The following is an 18,060-nucleotide window of genomic DNA, read 5'->3' as shown; positions in this document are numbered from 1 at the left end:
GCACGCATTTCCCAGCATCCGCAGCTAAACCCACAGCCAGCGAAAATCTAGTCCACCACGTGCAAAACATGATGTTGTTGTCTGCTGCCACACACTGACAAGCGTGTCGTGTGGGTGAACAACATCAACAACGATCGACAATAGGTGCTATTGCGTAAGCAAAAAATTAGGGATTCGAAACGCTGCCAGCGCTAGCTAGACCACCACAATGGGCCTAATATGAGAAGGGCCGGCCAATGTGGTGGTTGGTTTGATTGAGTGTTGGTTAGGGGCACAAAAAATTGCTATCGTAAAAAATGTCTTTTGATGATACGCCTACGAGATAAGGCAGTTACAAGTCCATTTTGATGTTGTAACACTTCAACAAGGGGGAGAAGCTTTGGTAGCACTGATATGTTGTATAATGGAGGAGAGAGAGAACGCGAGCGAGGATAGGTTTCCTCTGATGCTGACACAGCAAATGTGTAATATCGTTTGTAATACTACATGAGACGAAGCAAATGAAATGTCATCAAAAGCAACAATTGAGTGGCTTCCATTTGGAATCGGTTCTCAATTAAATTGATTTGTGTTAATAGAAGTGATGCTGCGGGCGGACAGGATGGTTCTTAAACGAGCAAAGCACTTATCATTGGCGGCATCAGTACGGATTAGGAGAGGTCAGAAATATATATATCAAAACGAAAACCATTTTTGCCATGACGAGAAAAAGCCGTGTAACAAATATAACCGGTAACGGATAACGAAGCTATTTTCGATTGGTCTAGGGATGACCGATTACTTTTTGAGTTATCAAGCTAATAGGTTATTAGTGAAAATAATCGGCCTAAGTGTTTGAAAACATCACTCTCCACTAGTGGTAAATATTTTAAAATATGATAAACATACATTTTCGCTGAAAATAACCACATCATGTTGTAAAAATACTAACTTGTTTTACTATGAAAAATCAGATCAAATTTATTCCAAAGAGCCAGTACAAACTTCAGAGGAAGCTAATAGAATCTTCCGGGAAAAGTCAGAAGCAATTTTCGTGGTAGCTCTGGAAATAAATTCCCGTCGAAATAGGAAGTCATTTTCAAGAGAAGCCGGATGGACCTCTTGGGAAGTCGGACGAAACATCAAGGAGAAGTCGTAAGAGAAAATTGGGAAAACCTAAAAAAAATGAAAGCTGTATTATAGCGTATTCATTAGCTTATTCAATCCTAGAAGATTAATTCAGTTTTTAGTCAGCCAAATTGATTGTTGAGAAACTTTCACGGAAAGATGGATGAAATTTTCGGGGTAGTTGGAAGAATCATCCGTGGAAAGTTGGAAACAATTTCTTGTAGAAGTCGAAAGTCACTGCAGGGGGAATCAGAAGAACTGTTCCAAAGAAGCTAGAAGAATCTTCCATGGTTAACCAATAGAAAGTTCAAAGACAAGCTGGAATTTCAGGAGGAAATTGTAAGAAACTTTCAGGAAATTCGGGATCAATTTCCGAGGGAACACCGATAAACTACCAGCGGAAATCATAAGACACGTGTTGGTGCAGCCACATCAGAAAAGCGAAGACTGTTATAAAGGGTGATACGGTCAAAATTTGGTCAAGGGAAAACGCGTGTAAATCGGTGAAATCGTTTATTTAAAAAATCAAATTAAATTTCTTTTTCAAGTTCAATTAGTATAAAATTCAGGAAAAATATTCAGTTAGGCTTCCGCTTTTCCAAATCCGAATTGCCGGGACTTACGCTTGACCCCTGCCATCAGATTTTGTACAGCTACCTTGTCCACCTTCTTCGGCGCAGAAAGCCAGTTTGCCTTGAACTGCTGCTCGCCCTAAGCAGTTTTTTGGTCTTCTTTAGGTTCCGCTTGACAAAAGCCCAGTATTTCTCAATTGGGCGGAGCTCTGGCGTGTTGGGAGGGTTCTTGTCCTTGAGAACCACCTGCACGTTGTTGGCGGCGTACCACTCCATGGCCTTTTTACCGTAATGGCAAGATGCCAAATCCGGCCAAAACAGTACGGAACAACCGTGTTTCTTCAGGAAAGGCAGCAGACGTTTATTCAAACACTCTTTCACGTAAATTTCTTGGTTGACAGTCCCGGAAGCTATGAAAATGCTGCTTTTCAAGCCACAGGTACAGATGGCTTGCCAAACCAGATATTTCTTTGCGAACTTTGACAGTTTCATGTGCTTGAAAACATCTGCTACCTTTCCCCTTCCTTTTGCCGTATTAAACTCCTGTCCCGGAAGCTGCTTGTAGTCGGCTTTGACGTAGGTTTCGTCGTCCATTACCACGCAGTCAAACTTCGTCAGCATCGTCGTGTACAGCCTCCGGGATCGCGCTTTGGCCGTCGTATTTGGTTTATCATCGCGATTTGGAGTCACTACCTTCTTGTAAGTCGATAGTCCGGCTCGTTTTTTGGCTCGATGCACGGTTGTAGACGATACACCCAGCTTATTTGCGGCATCTCGGAGAGAGAGGTTAGGGTTTCGCTTGAAACTACCGGCAACTCTCTTTGTCGTCTCAGCGGCTTCCGGTCTTCGATTTCCCCCCGATCCAGACTTCCTGGCTGTCGACAAACGTTCCCCAAACACTTTAATTACATTTGTAACGGTTGATTTGGCAACTTTTAGCGATTTTGCCAACTTTGCGTGCGAGTAGCTCGGATTTTCGCGATGCGCGAGCAAAATTTTGATACGCTGCTCTTCTTGCTTGGACGGCATTTTGACAACTGAAGAGTGAATTCCAAAATCAAAATAGGAGCAACATTCTACACACACACACCTTCAAAATGAGGGGTGTTCAGGTTTTTTAAATGCAAAATTGAAAGAAATACGTCAAGTTGATATTGACCAAATTTTGACCGTATCACGCTTTACACTGATTGACGACAAATAAATAAAACGAATATATTAAAAAAAAATCAAAATATTAGTGATTGGACTTCAATTGGACAATTAATGTTCCTGTCGCACCTCTTCTTGTCAAAATTCACACGCTCATTGTTAATGAATCTTTATAAAACCAAATCAAGCAGTAATTTGATGCGATTATTCAAAGGCAAATTCTGTACTCTCAACATTGGTCGTAAAAAAACTAGTTTAGTGACTAAATTTTAATAAATAGTTACTTTTTGATGAACAAAGCTACTTTAAAGTGGCTGTCTGAAAATAGTGACCTAGCAACTAAAAAGTAACTTACTACCCTGCATTAATGAAAAAACAGTTTTCAAAAAATACCCGGTAAATGACAACCCTAATTCAAACGCGAATAATTTCTTGCCAAACCCACCAACCGAACTCGCTGCTTCCGATATGATCCGTCGCACTTTTACAGACGGGCCTTCGAAGAACGTTGTGTACTGCCATTTAAAATTAAGCTCCGTTAAAAACCACTGGTTCCAAACATCAATTGAATATTATAACGTGCTCCTCTTGAAACGAATTTCGTACCAGCATCAGCCTCACCTCACCTCTATAGCTCATATAGGCAAGTTGCAACCGAGCGTGCATATAGAGCAAAACCCCACTCAATATCTACCCCACCACTACCTCCAATTCAAAAGAAACGTCCTGCTCTAACCTTTCCAGATCGGTCCGATCTAAAACTGCGTGATAAGGGTCGACTCAAGCACACTCTGGCCTGTCAGCTGACAATTATGTCCGTTCCATCCTCTCACGGGTTTTGCTCGTATTACTACTGTTGGCTCCTCACCACGTCCCGAAGGGGTCGCGTCCGAGTTGAAATTCACAGCTCACAAGTCGGTTCGAGTCAATCTTAATGGAATGAAATATTTCTGATGACACTTTTATTTGCACAAATTGAATAATAGAATATCCGACTGTGAAGGCGGCGACATGTGTACGGGTTTGTGAAGTGAAACATAATACCTCAGCCGGTTTTTGCGACACGAGCTGTGTGCTGGTACTCAGAAGCCGTTGACAGCTGATTCAATGTGACCGGACGCAAACAAAGGAATAGCGATAGGTATCCACATATTCGTTGGTTGGTCCTGTGCACGTAATTTGTGGAGGAATCGAGGGCAAACTTTAATCACGATTGTGCGAGAAAAATTACAACAACAAATGCACATCGTATGTGCAACCGGAGAAACTTTTAATCATGCTCCCATTCAGAACCGACGACGACAATGATGACGCTCGGATTCGGTTCTCATGGTTGTTGGTTGGAAACGGCTTGTCAAAAACTATCTAGCATCTCCGTGTTGCCCTGACTGAACGACTGAATCAATAATTAATCAACATCGTTCACTTTTTTTCCCCTCCGAAAGAATATGTAGTAGGTACACGATCTATAGGAAAAAGTTCCCGTTCGCACGTAGAAACGAAATGTTTTTTTTTCCGACAGTCAAGGAAGGTATAGCACGGATGTTGCCAATGATGAGTTGAGCTGTGTGGATTGGAAGAATAGGACAGAGAACGAAAGAGTTTGACGAAGTTCTTCGGCGAAACATAATTCTCCTTCTTTGACAGGCAATATTTTTCTCCTGGGGTTTCATGAGAGTAAGAAAGTGGTGGGATATGGTGTGGTTGTCTGTATTGTTACCACCGCTGCTAGAGGGTAGGATTGCTTCCCAGGGATTTGAAGCATGCGGTATTGAGGTGTACTATTGTAATCCATCCTTCGCTTTGGTGGATTTTGTGATGCTCGGTCTCGAAAGCCCGGAAGGCTTTTTGTGGAAGTATAGATACTTTTCAGATCAATTTTCGTCAGTCAGCATATCTTTTTTTGAGTGACGGGATTTCTTCATCATGTCCAAGACGTCAAGTAGACAATTTCTTGAGTAAGGTGAGGGCTTAGTGGAGATTAGTTGCTAGCTACCGGACGGGTTTTGGATTTCTGAAAATGGATGGTCACTAGATGTAATAATTTGGGGCGATTTAGAAAAAAAAAATTTACTAACTTTTGTCACACATCAACCATCAATATGTCGTCAAGATTCATCAAGGATACGGCGTATCACTCGTGTCAATCCGCGCAGTCGGTAAAGGTGCAGCTAGGTTAGAACATTTCGAGGCTTCCCTGGGATAATTGTACTTCCCACACAATTATAATAACGATAAAATGGTACAGGCATCGAAAGCTCTCAATTAACACTCCGAATACGATGCTTGCGAAAAACATGTAACGGCAAGTTTGCAATGGCATAACTTAGCCATTCCTCGATGAATTTCAAAAATTGTGGTACTTCTAGAATTCCTAGGGTCTGTAGATAATTTTGATTGTAAAATATTAAAAATAGGGTCGTCTACTTTATTCAAAAGCGAAAAGAGTAGTTACACGTTTTGTTTAAAGGAGTGATTATGGGTTTTGCAAGTGGCCTAAGATCCATAAATTAGATTAATGGGTACAAATGTTCATAATTAGCCAAAATAAAGTCATGGTTCCTATATATGGCTCCTGGAGACAACAGAACGGTCCTCCGGAAGATTCGGAACATCCGTAAAATTGGTCAATCCACGAAACTGATCCTAGAGCTCCGCGTTTTTTTTTTAAACATTAGGTACTGTGATATACGAAAGAATTTGGGTTCATAACATAAACATGGACCCGAATGGCCATGGGAGCGTGCTCAGGAAGATCCGAAACATCTGTAAAAGTGGTCAATCGATGAAACTGATCCTAGAGCTCCGCGGTTTTTTTTTTCGAAAACACTTGGAACTGTGATATAAGAAAGAATTCGGGGTCATGACATAAACATGGTCCCAGATGACTATGGGCCCGTCCTCCGGAAAATCCAAAACATCCGTAGCAGTGCACAGTGGTCCAGAATGCAGATTTAGGTGGAATGATATGTTTTGAGCCTGAAACTGAAACTTTAGACTAAAAGTCTCTTCTACAAAGTTGTTCCTTATAGTTAGGCCCTCATTTTTATGACAATGAATTCTAGGATGGTTCCTATTATCATTAAAATCAAAAATCTAACTTTTTTGTTTGAATAAATTAAGGTATACATTCTTCGGTAAAGTTATAGCTGAGCTAATTTCAAGCAACTTTGTTGAAAATAACTTTTTTGTATCTTTAAAATTGGCCGATTTAGAGCTATTTTCTTGAATTGAGTTAGGGTGACTCTTAAAAAAACAGTTTTTTTGCTCTATTTTTCTTATTTCGAATTTCTCAGCAGAGATGTCTTCAGATAACTTTTAGATCTTAAGAAGGCGCAAATTTTTGCTGCACAAAGCTTGTCAATATCTTTCGCTGATCAAGAGTTATTGACGTTTTTATACTAAAAATATATACTTTTCAAATGTTAATATCTCTGGTTGGGGCAAACAAAAAAAAAGTTATTTTGCAGCATTTAAAAGGGCGTATGTTATTCTCAATAATATGAAAAAATTGGAGGTATGTTATTTTTAAACTCGTATAAAATCAATTTGAATTTATTCATATTTTTCACTATATTTGAGTATATCTTTTTTATTAGAAGAGATACAGGGAACAAATCCAGCTATAAAACATTCGTCTTAAAGAGTTTTAAAAGTCTCTAGAAGATGACTTTCATGATAAATTTCAAATAAAAAAGTTATTGGCAAAAGATGGATTTCATAGGACCACTCTAATGACAAATTTATATAAAATGTGCTAGTACATTTGTTTCAATATTTGGACATTTAGTGTCTTGGAAGAAGTTTTTGTTCTTAAAAATTCCCTTCTTTTGGTGTTTGCAAACGCCAGGGTGGTCCTCAAATTAGGGAATTTTTAAAACTAACTTTTTTGTTCTACAAAATATAAACATGTGTTGTTCAAAAAAGTTGTAGTTAAGTTACTTGCAAGCAACTTTGTCGAAGAAAATTTTTTTCTATCTCTTAACGTTCTCATTTTAGAGTAATTTTTCGGAGTTGACTTAGGGTGTTCCTGGAAAAGTAGTTTTTTAGCAATAACTTTTTTATTTGAAAATTCTCATGAATGTTATTTGCTAGAGACTTTTAAAACTCTTTAAGACAAATGTTTTATAGCTGGATTTATTGCCTGTATCTCTTCTAATGAAAAAGATATACTCAAATATAGTAAAAAATATGAATAAATTCAAATTGATTTTATACGAGTTAAAAAAATAACATACCTCCAATTTTTTCATATTATTGAGAATAACATACGCCCTTTCAAATGCTGCAAAAACTTTTTTTTTGTTTGCCCCAACCAGAGATATTAACATTTGAAAAGTATATATTTTTAGTATACAAACGTCAATAACTCTTGATCGGCGAAAGATATTGACAAGCTTTGTGCAGCAAAAATTTGCGCCTTCTTAAGATCTAAAAGTTATCTGAAGACACCTTTGCTGAGAAATTCGAAATAAGAAAAATAGAGCAAAAAATCTGTTTTTTTAAGAGCCACCCTAACTCAATTCAAGAAAATAGAGATACAAAAAAGTTATTTTCAACAAAGTTGCTTGAAATTAGCTCAGCTATAACTTTGCCGAAGAATGTATACCTTAATTTATTCAAACAAAAAAGTTAGATTTTTGATTTTAATGATAATAGGAACCATCCTAGAATTCATTGTCATAAAAATGAGGGCCTAACTATAAGGAACAACTTTGTAGAAGAGACTTTTAGTCTAAAGTTTCAGTTTCAGGCTCAAAACATATCATTCCACCTAAATCTGCATTCTGGACCACTGTGCAGTGGTCTTATTCATGAAACTGATCCTAGAGCTCCGCGATTTTTTTTCGAAAACACGTGGAACTGTGATATAAAAAAGAATTTTGGGTTAAGACATAAAAATGGACCTAGATGGCCATGGGATCATCCTCCGGAAGATCCGGAACATTCGTAAAAGTGATTCATCCATGAAACTGTTTCTAGAGCTCCGCGGTTTTTTTTTTTCGAAAATACTAGTAACTGTGATATAAGAAATAATTTAGGGTTGTGAAATAATCATGGTCCCGGATGGCCATGAGACCGTCCTCCGGAAGATCCGATAGATCCTTAAAAGTGGTCCATCCATGAAACTGATCCTAGAGCTTCGCAATTCTTTCGAAAACACGTGGAACTGTAATATAAGAAAGAATTTGGGGTCGTGACATAAATATGGACCCGGTTGGCTATGGAACCGTCCATCGGAAGATTCGGAGCATCGGTAAAATTTGTTGATCCATGAAACTGCTCAGCAGTTTTTTTTAATCTCTTGGAACTGTGATATAATAAAAAATTAGGTCGTGACGTAAACATGGACCTGGATAGGCACGAGACCGTACCCTGGAAGATTTGGCATATCCTTAAAAGTGGTAAATTCATGAAACTTTTCTCAAAAACACTTCAAACTGTGAAGTTTTCGAAAAAAAATCACGGTTTTTTTTTACAGTTTCATGTATGAAACACTTTAACGGATGTTCCAGATCTTCCAGACGACGATCCCATGGCCATGCACGTACATGTTTATGCCATGACCCCAAATTCTTTCTTATATCACAGTTCCTAATGTTTTCAAAAAAAAACTGCGGAGCTCTAGGATCATTTTAATTGGTTAACCTCTTTCAAGGATGTTCCGCACCTACCAGAGGACGGCCCCATGGCCATTTTGGTCCATGTTTATCTCATGACTCCAAATTCTTTATTCAAATGTTTATTCAAATGCTTTCGAAAAACCGCAGAACTCTAGGATCAGTTTCGTGGATTGACCACTTTTACGGATGTTCCGGATCTTTCGGAGGACGGTCTTATGGCCATACAGGTTCATGTTTATGTCATGACCCCAAATTATTTCTTATATCACAGTTCCTAATGCTTTCGAAAAAACCACGGATTTTAGGATCAGTTTCATGGATTGACCATTTTTAAGAATGTTCCAGATCTTCCGGAGGACGGTCCCATGGCCTTCTAAACCGATGATGTAGTGGTAAGCGTGATTGCCTCTCACCCCAAAAGGCCCAGGTTCAATCCCAGTCGGCGCCGCCAACATTTTCTGAGGCATAACATCTCTGATCACGCCTTCCTTTGGAAGGGAAATAAAGCCGTTGGTCTCCGGTCTATGCGTTGATGAGTCGATCGGTACGGTCCAGGTGTGGGAGCTGCCTCCCTGGCGTCGGTAGCATTGGTACTCAGTACGGAAAACAAATCAAAGAAAAAAATACATCTTGAAAATTTTCTCAACTTCTACGAAGTTTCATCAACTTCTTCCAAGTTCCATCACGTTTTTTTTTAAGTTCGTTCAAATCGACCAAGATCTCAGAACCTTCTCCAAACGTCAGGAAAGAGCTTAAATCTTTTCTACGAATTTCCCTAATCACCTGGGCGAAACTAAGTTTTCAAAATTTCCAAATCAAAGCCTGAATTTCTAAGAAGTTGAAAACTCTGCCCTACAGAACAACACAGAACCGTATTTCAGAGTCGGCGCACTACTGGGCAAACTGGAGGGGCTACGCGGACTAAAAGGTACTCAAGCTTTCAAATTAACTGAAACACAGAGCGGATCAACTTAAACATTCTCAAGTAACACAAATCCACAGAATTATGTCGAGTAATCTGCTATATAACCAAAACTAGTCATACAAAGGTTATATAAACTGTGACAGAACATGTGTGCTACTTGGGTTGTATTTATTCAAATTACCACTATAGCACTATGGTGTGGATTGTGTGGTGTGGTCGATATTCTGGCACATACCTTTGACAACGATGACGACTACAACGACTGGAGACCAGCGAGAGCTCGTTGTCGGAAAGATGGTGGTACCACCGCTCGTTGAGATTCCGGAACAATTCAGACAATGGCGGATGATGCAAGGCTGACCTTGTCGGAAAGATGGCGGTACCACTGACTCGTCTACCGGTGATGGCGAGATGGCTGTCAGACTAGCGCGTCTGTTTACCGTACGTCGGGTATACTGCGATGGCGGGTTGGTTTTACCAGGGTGGTGATAAGCTGGTATAGCAGTTTGCGGGTATGATTCCGATGCACAGGCGCTTCCTTCTGACAAAGCCAGTCGACGACGGCAAGGCGGCCCACTGTCGAACCGGGATAATCCTTTAAGTTTAGGTCAAGCTAACTAAAACGCCATCTAGACTGTAGCGTTCAATGGCGGTCCTTGACTCGCCAACCAGATAGCGGTTTGATTCAAAGAAAAGGTCATCGCACTTGATATTCTGTTAAAAAGTATAGAGACACTTCTGGTCTACACGCTCGCCTGAGATAAAGTGAACGATGACCGTTCCTTCCCAAGTAACAATTTTGGTTTTATGAGGGTTCTGGATACCATGATTTAGACTTGTAGCATACTTTAAAACCTTTATAAAACTTGCAATGTTACTTGGGTTAAGCATCCACCCGTGATTCCGTGTCACCATCTTGCCGCGGCCATGCACGCTTTATTCAGTAATCGGCCGTTAAGCATGGCCATATCGTTCCAGTGGGTTTCACCGCAAGTGGTATACAGATTTACTTGAATGCTCGATCATATGGTGCAAATTTAAAATATTGTATTGGACCTTTGTAACAGAACGGTATGCTGATTTTTTACAATACTCTTTGAGCTTCTACAAAATTTCGTGAACAATTTTGACTGAACTCCTACAAAGTTCTGTGAAGTTCCTGAAGTTAAACAAAGTTTCCTGAATGTCTACGGAATTTCCTGATCTATTTTATGTCTTAAGAAGTTAAGAATTCTTAAGAAGTTATTTTAAGTATTAAGATGTGCCCTGAAGCTAAAAGAAGAACTTTTATGAAGTTTCATCAAATAAAATAAACCAAAGTTCCCATAACTTCAACGAACTTTCCCTAACATGTATAAAGTTCTCAATCTGCATAGTTTTCATTGTATTTCATCATAATTTTCTAAAGCTCTGCGAAGTTATATTAAATTTCTTAATATAATCTGAATGTCTCAAAAGCCCCTGAATTTAAAAAAAAATCTAATGTAGTTAAAGAAAAAACTCTGTACGTCAACAAAATTTCCCGAATTTCTGTAAAATTCGCTAAATTTCTGCGAAATTCGCTAAATTTCTCAAAAGTTCGCTTATTTTCAACAATATATGAAGAAGTCCAACAAAATTCTCTGAACTTATACAAAACATGCTGAAGTTCTACAAAATTCTCTAAAGATCTATGAACTTTACTGAGCTTCTAAAAAGTTTGATGAGCTTTATAAAATGTGTTGTACTTCTAGAAAGTTTCCAGACCTTCTATACATTTCAATGAATTTCTATGAAGTTTTCGAAAATTGCGGTAATGTTTCTTGAATATCTATGAGGTTTTGTTAAAATTCTACAGCGTTCCTTTTACTTTTAATAAATTCTCCGAGCTTCTACGAAGTTCTTAACAAAAAACATGTTCTCCTAACTTTTACGAATTTCTTTTGACTTCTGGGAAAACTCTGTTTTATGTATCTGCAATATTGAATATGAACACCTTCCCCCTCCCGAAAATTTTAAAAGTAGCGGCGACGACATGTGAAGAAACCTCGTCGATTTCGTTGAAAATTGCATCTAAATCAGGGTGTCTACTCAATCCAAGGAATCAAATTCCCTGAGTTTTCCAGGTTTTTCCAGGTCGGATGAAAAAAATTCCAGGTGCATACAAATTATGGACATTATTATTTTATCGAACCCCCCTGTTTGCTGGTGTTCACACTGCTTGCACATGTCGAAAGAACTGTCAATTTAGATTTCAAAACAAAACTGTATCAGGAATCAAAGTAAATACTTCCATCATGAATTACCGGAAAATTGCTCTAGTTTCGGCAGACGTATTTGCTTTTATTATTTTAAATAAAATGAGAAAGAGAAGGTGAACTTTGTGGAGTAGGAAATGGTTGCACACCGGCAGGGATTTGGCTCATCTTGTCCATCAAGAGCTGCGATATGAAGTTGAAAATGAATTTCAAAACTTCGCCAGGATGTCGATACCAACTTTAGACAAGCTAGTGGGAAAAGTTCTCACTAGATATACATGATTCCTTGAGTTCTGAAAATTTCTGTTAACAACTCAATTCTGCAAGGTCTTCAAACCTTCTGACGTCCCTGAAGTTTTGTTTCTGTTCTCCGGTAAAATTTCTTTGAAGATAAACAATCTTTCCTGACAATCTGCAAATGTCTCGGTAGTTCTACAGATTTCTTTGAAGTTCTGTGTGTTCTTCAGAAGTTCAGCAAATAAAAACCTACAAAATTCCTGAATCTCTGAAGATTTAAGATCCTTGAAGATCAACAATAATCTCTGATGTTCAAAAAATTTCAAATAATCTACAAACTTCTCAAAAGTTCTGTAATTTTCTCTGCAGATTTTTATGATTCAATGAATATCTACAAATATCTCTGAACATCTATACAATTTTCTAAAGAATTAAAAGATTATCTAGAAATTTTTGAGCTTTCGGGAAGTTTTAGGAAGTATTCTGAAGATTTCCTAATTTTTCTGAAGCTTTGCAAATATCTCTAAAGATCAGCGAACTTACCTGAAGTTCTGTAAATGTCTTTCAAAATCCAAGAACCGCAGTAAAATTCTGAAAATTTATTTAAACATCTGCTAATTTTTGAGTAGATTTACGACTTACCCTTTGAACTTTTCTGAAGTTCCTAAAATTCATTTCAAATTCTGTAAAGTTTTCTGCTCTAAAGATCTACGAACTGCCCTGAAGTTCAATAAATTTTACAGTAGATCTCCGAACTTTTCTAAAGTTCTTTAAATTTCTTTGTGGATTCTTTATCTAAAGATCGGCGAACTTTCCCGAAGATCTGTGAGTTTTGCTGAAGTTTTGCAAATTTTTCTAAAAACGTACGAACTTTCTGACGTTATACAGACTTCTCTTAAGGTCTACGGACTTCTCTGAAGTTCTTTAGATGTATCTATTTCCGACTTCCATGGAGTTCTGCAAAATATTGTACTTTTGTACTTAGCTGCGATTTGTTTTTGGAATTGAGGTGCTTTTCTGACATTTAACGAATTTTTCTGAAGATCTCACATTTGTGTGAAACTGTGAAACTTTCTGTCGAATTCCTGCAAAAATCTTTAAAGTTCTGTAAAGTTGTCTTAAGCTACGTAGCTCTATTCCCAAGATCTACAAAAAAAACTTGAGGCTCAATAAATTTCTCAGTAGATCTGCAAACATCTCTGATGTTTTGTAAATTCCTTTAGGGTTACCCTGAAGATTTGAAAATTTCCTTGAAGATTACCTAAAGTTGTCAAAATTTATCTGAAAATATTTGAGCTTCTTTGAAGTTTTAAATGTCTCTCTCAAGATCTACAAATTTTCCTGAAATCGTGTAAATATTTTTTTTTAATCCCTGAAGTTCTGCAATTTTTACTGAACATCCATTAACATATCTGAGATTCTTGTGATTTTTTCTGAAGTCCTGTAATTTTTTTTCAAAGTTATGTAGCTTTGTTCTGATGATGTACGAACTTTTCTGATGTTGAATAATGTTTCGAGGATCTTCAAACTTCTGTGAAATACTTTATATTTCACTGTAGATTCTTGGACTTGTCTGAAGTTATGCGAATTTCCCTGAAGATTTGTAAAATTTCGCTTATAGTTTTACAAATTGATTTGAAATTATTTTTGCTGGCTTGAAGTTTTGAAAATTTCTTTGAACATTTATCTGAAGATCTACGACCTCTCTTGTGATTTTGTTTTTTATGAATTTCTGTTAATAACTTTTAATTTGTTTGTAGTTCTGTTTTCACGATCTACGAACTACCCTGAAGCTCAACAAATTTCTCAGTAGATCTCCAACCCTCTCTGAAGCTCAAAAAAAAATTCTATGTTGGGTCTCAGACCTGCTGTCTGGCATGCTTATTCTTATACAATACATGCTTCGTATGCTTCCTTTTGACGGTTGCCAGTCTCTCTTTTTCGGCTGTTTCCTTTTTACGACGATTTTGATCCTCCACATACAAATCAGCGAAGAGCGAGCGTGACAAGACTCTCTGAATGAACTTGTCTCGTTCACACACGTTGTCTTAGCTGTCAGATGCTTGTCAAGTTCAGTGTCCTTAAGAAACGTTTCGAGAAACTGAACGAAAAACTTCTTTTGAATTACGAATGAAGTGATAATTGGAAACTTCCCTGAGTGGAACCAACATTCCCTGAATATTCCAGGTTTTTCCAGAAAAAATAAAATTCCCTATAAATTTCCGGTTTTCCAGGTTTTTCCAGGTAGTAGACACCCTGCTAAATGCACCTAACATCCCTGGGCTAAATATAGGTAGGTATAATAGTAAGAATTTGTTGTGACATCTTATAAAATTCAGGAAGTAAATAATCGATTCCAATAAGTCACATGTAGGGTTGTCAGTACCGGACCATTTTTCCGACTACCTGAACTATTTATTTAAAGAAGTTAGGCATTGTGTAGTGTTTCACATCCATTCCTCGGTCACTGCTTCAAATTTGGTTTGTTACGAATAACCTAAAAGTGTTAAAGCGACTGTAATAAAGAAATCATTGATTTATTCAATCTACTAAATATCCTAGTGTCCCGAGTATTATTATAATATTTCAATTCCAAAATGCAAAGTATGTACATTCAACGCATCACGTTCGGGAAATAAATTTGTCGCGAAATTTCCAGACACATACAAATGCGCTCTCTAAAGTATGGTGACCCCTAGGACATCAACATCGCAGAATTCAGAAGCTCTATCTTTAACATACATATCGAGTTATAGAATCAAAAGAATGCCTTGTTCAGGCTGGAGAGTTATAACATGTTATAAGGGTTGTCAAATAATTGCAACACAGATACCACCATCAAGATAGCGCTATAACATGTTATAACTCTGTAGTCTGAACGTACTAAAACACTCCTTAGAACATCTATCAAAAGAGGCATCGACCAAAGGAGGCATCGATTTGTAGAAATATCGACACATGGAGAGTAGGGACCTCCCTAAGCTCAGTCGGTAAAGGCACAGCTACAAAGCAAGATCATGTTGAAGGTGGCTGGGTTCGATTTCCGGTCCGGTCTAGGAATTTTTTGGGTTGGAAAATTTCTCGACTTTCCTGGGCATAGAGTATGATTGTACTTACCACAAAATTATACTGATGCAAAAATGGTACAGGCATCGAAAGCTCTCAATTAATAACTGTGGAAGTGCATCTAGAACACTAAGTTGAGAGCACGTAATAAGCTAATATGCCATATGCAATAAGCTTTAAATACGAGGAAGAAGAAGAAGAAGAAGAGTACAATACATGGGAAAACTAAGGGACCGCAGAATACATCGAATTATAGAATATCGAGTTGTGGTGAGTTGATTGTATATCTAAGTTGTCTTGTCGAACCGTACTTCATGGTTTGAAAAGCATTGTGAAATACTCTCTTTTCAATTATTTAATTTCATAATATTCAAAGCCTGTTGGTTGGGTTTTCACGACATTTTATTCAAAAAATTAAATTATTACTCGTTGACAGTGCTACTAAAAATGCTGAAAAAATATAATAAGCATCGAATTTTGAAATTCACTTTATTATTTTTCCATTATTTTCTCATGCCAGGTGTTTCGGTATGTCGGTTCCAGAAAATCACCTGGTACTACCGGTATCAGTACTACCAATTCCACAACCCTAGTAACATGGGACTGCTATGCTTTTATGGGCAGTAATGTACATACATATTTTAGACAAATATTCCTAACAACTACAAGAATGACAACCACGCTTTAGATGATCCAACCTATCTGAAATTGACACACCAGCCGTTCAACGAAAACAGTAGGTAGTTTATAAGAAGTGGCGCCTTGTTCGCCTAAACCAGAATATTCTTGAACTAGGATGTAGATGTAGAGATGTAGACATTAGATTGCATTAGTCAAGCGTGCTGAAGAACACCAAAGGGTTAACGCTTAACCTTTGAGCTAACCTTTGCTCAAGCACGATTTTCGCAAACAGAAAAAAAACTAAAATAAATGCTAATCGAGTTTTCGTATCACCAAGATCAGCACTTCTCCGGGCTGCAGAGTTTTCTGCTTCTGTTCGAGAAATTTCGAATAAAAACTCCTAGCCATTCTACATTTCCATGATTGCACTGCTGCTGCTGCAGCAGCAGGAGCACACATAGCCATCGGACGGTCCTGGACGGCACAGACAGACGCGAGCGGGGATCATTGAACAGAAGATAACCTTTGCACGTTTTGTGTGCAGCTATAATATTCTGTACCTTCGTTCGTTCATCCCGATTTTATACCCCCAACCGCTCGGACTAGGATTCTCCCCAGAGTATGCATTGATTACGGCCGGTGTTTGCTCCCGTCGTCAAAGCCCCATGCACTTATTCTTGGGAACATTTATTTCTGCATGAAGAGAAATCAACTCACCTAGAAAATCGGAATCTAACGCCGGAGGAGCCGTTGTCGACGCTGGATGTCTCTTCACAATGGACAGCGTTGGTGCTGTTGCTGCTTCTGCTTCGTCAGGACTCACCGTTGATTCTTCATTCTTGTTTTGATTTTCATGATTAATCACACCATCACCACCAACATAGCCTTCTTCTTCTGGATGACTAGCACCACCACCAGCATGAGCACTGACCACGCTGCCGCCAGCTTTGGTCAGTGTGCTGGCACCAACACCTGCACTCGGTGATTTTTCAATGCCAACCGCGGTCGTTGGCTGCAGCGTCGCGGCGACAAGCAACACCAATCCCAACACTAGCATCATCGTTGCACTTTTCACACTAGACGACGACGACGATGGGCGGATTCTATTGCGCACTCTGCTTCCACCCGTCTTCGTCGATGTCATCGTCTTTGGCTGCTCTCTATGACAGCTATTTTTATTTACATTCACCGTCACACCGGCAGCTCTCGCGGGCACCTATGTCGTAATATTTTTCTCGCCCGTGCCGAACTGCGGAAAAGACATTCACACAACGCGTTTTTTTTTCAAGCACCGATTCTGCTGAATGAGTTTTTATTTATTTGCTCTCTGCTATTCCTTTCCTATCCAATCCCTTTTACGGGACACGTTCACTTTTATGATCGCTCGCTTCTCGGGGTTTCGTCTTCCCTGCTGCGCCTTCTTCTAGGTCATTTTTTCAACCCGCCGAAGCCACATTCTTGGAGCGAGCAAGAATCCATCGAGGACCAGTTCGCGCTTCAAAACAGCGATTTTTTTATTTATATTTACACCAACACATTGCGAATAATAACAACTTGATCAGAAGATACTCTGTCTGACTGACGATGGGTACACACGGTATAGGTATTTATCTTTTTGGTTTATTTATTTCTTCGTCGCTTGTTTATCTTCCTTTGCGATACCACACAGATTTCGATTCACTAATACATGTGTCGACAGAAGAAAGAAAACAAAAAAAAAACACTTTTGCTTCGTTGCCGGTTGTTTGCCTCGTCGTGGTTCTTCCTTGATGGATTTCTTCAGGTTCACCAGCGTTCTCCTTTTTGCGGCCAATAATAATCTGGATTTGGAGATCCGTTCGTGTCCGTTCACCGAACGTGGATACCTGAATTGAATGTATAAACTTGTGTTACTCGATTGATTTTGGGAAATGTGGCCTGAGATTGATTGTCAGCCATATCTAGGTGGATGTGGATTAACTGATATCATTTGCAAGCTACTAAGGCTACCTTTGAAGACGTTTCATACGTCGTAAAATTGTTAAAACAAATTATTGAAAGATCACGCAGAATAACCACTGCGCAATTTCATATCAATCGTAGCTAGAATAATAAGCCATCTTTTGTTCACTCGAAAACTTCATAAAGCAATAGTAACGTTGCCAGATGTCGGCGTTTAGAAGTAGTTGGCTAAAATGTGTCTTGTCCGATTTGAGAAAAAATGTAGGAATGCGGAAAAGACTTTCGTTTCCTTACTATCACAATTTATCGAGAAGGCGAAACCATTGACATAGAAAGTGAGGGTGCAGGGTAGACTGATGCAACATTTGAAATTTTCGCTCCACAGTGTTCAAACGGTTTCAAATCGGGTCCTGATTAGCCTCCAAAAATTTAAACTCATTTGATAAGAAACTGACTTGGCACAAACCATTTGAAATTTATATGGAAATTACTATGGGAAAACAAAACTTTTTGTTGATTGTCTTCTAGCCTTTTACATATTGTACTGTTAACAAATTCTATTACTATTCTTATTTCAT

At 38.5% G+C, this 18,060-nt stretch overlaps 1 protein-coding gene across 2 annotated transcripts in view; it reads right to left on the bottom strand.

Annotated features, from left to right (window-relative positions):
* LRP1 (LDL receptor protein 1) overlaps positions 1-18,060 on the bottom strand; it is a 529,790-nt gene that overhangs the window by 494,517 nt on the left and 17,213 nt on the right. For both annotated transcript variants that reach the window (XM_065217494.1, XM_065217495.1), the window contains exon 2: positions 16,259-17,406. In XM_065217494.1, the coding sequence (XP_065073566.1) occupies positions 16,259-16,685 (427 nt within the window). In that variant the 5' untranslated portion in view covers positions 16,686-17,406. The remainder of the gene's footprint in view (positions 1-16,258; positions 17,407-18,060) is intronic.

Source organism: Ochlerotatus camptorhynchus, unplaced genomic scaffold (assembly GCF_037179485.1).
Source record: "Ochlerotatus camptorhynchus isolate MF236.1 unplaced genomic scaffold, CSIRO-AGI_Acam_v1.1 ptg000077l, whole genome shotgun sequence".
In the NCBI taxonomy this organism is placed as follows: domain Eukaryota; kingdom Metazoa; phylum Arthropoda; class Insecta; order Diptera; family Culicidae; genus Ochlerotatus; species Ochlerotatus camptorhynchus.
This window is presented reverse-complemented; position numbering and strand designations above follow the sequence as displayed.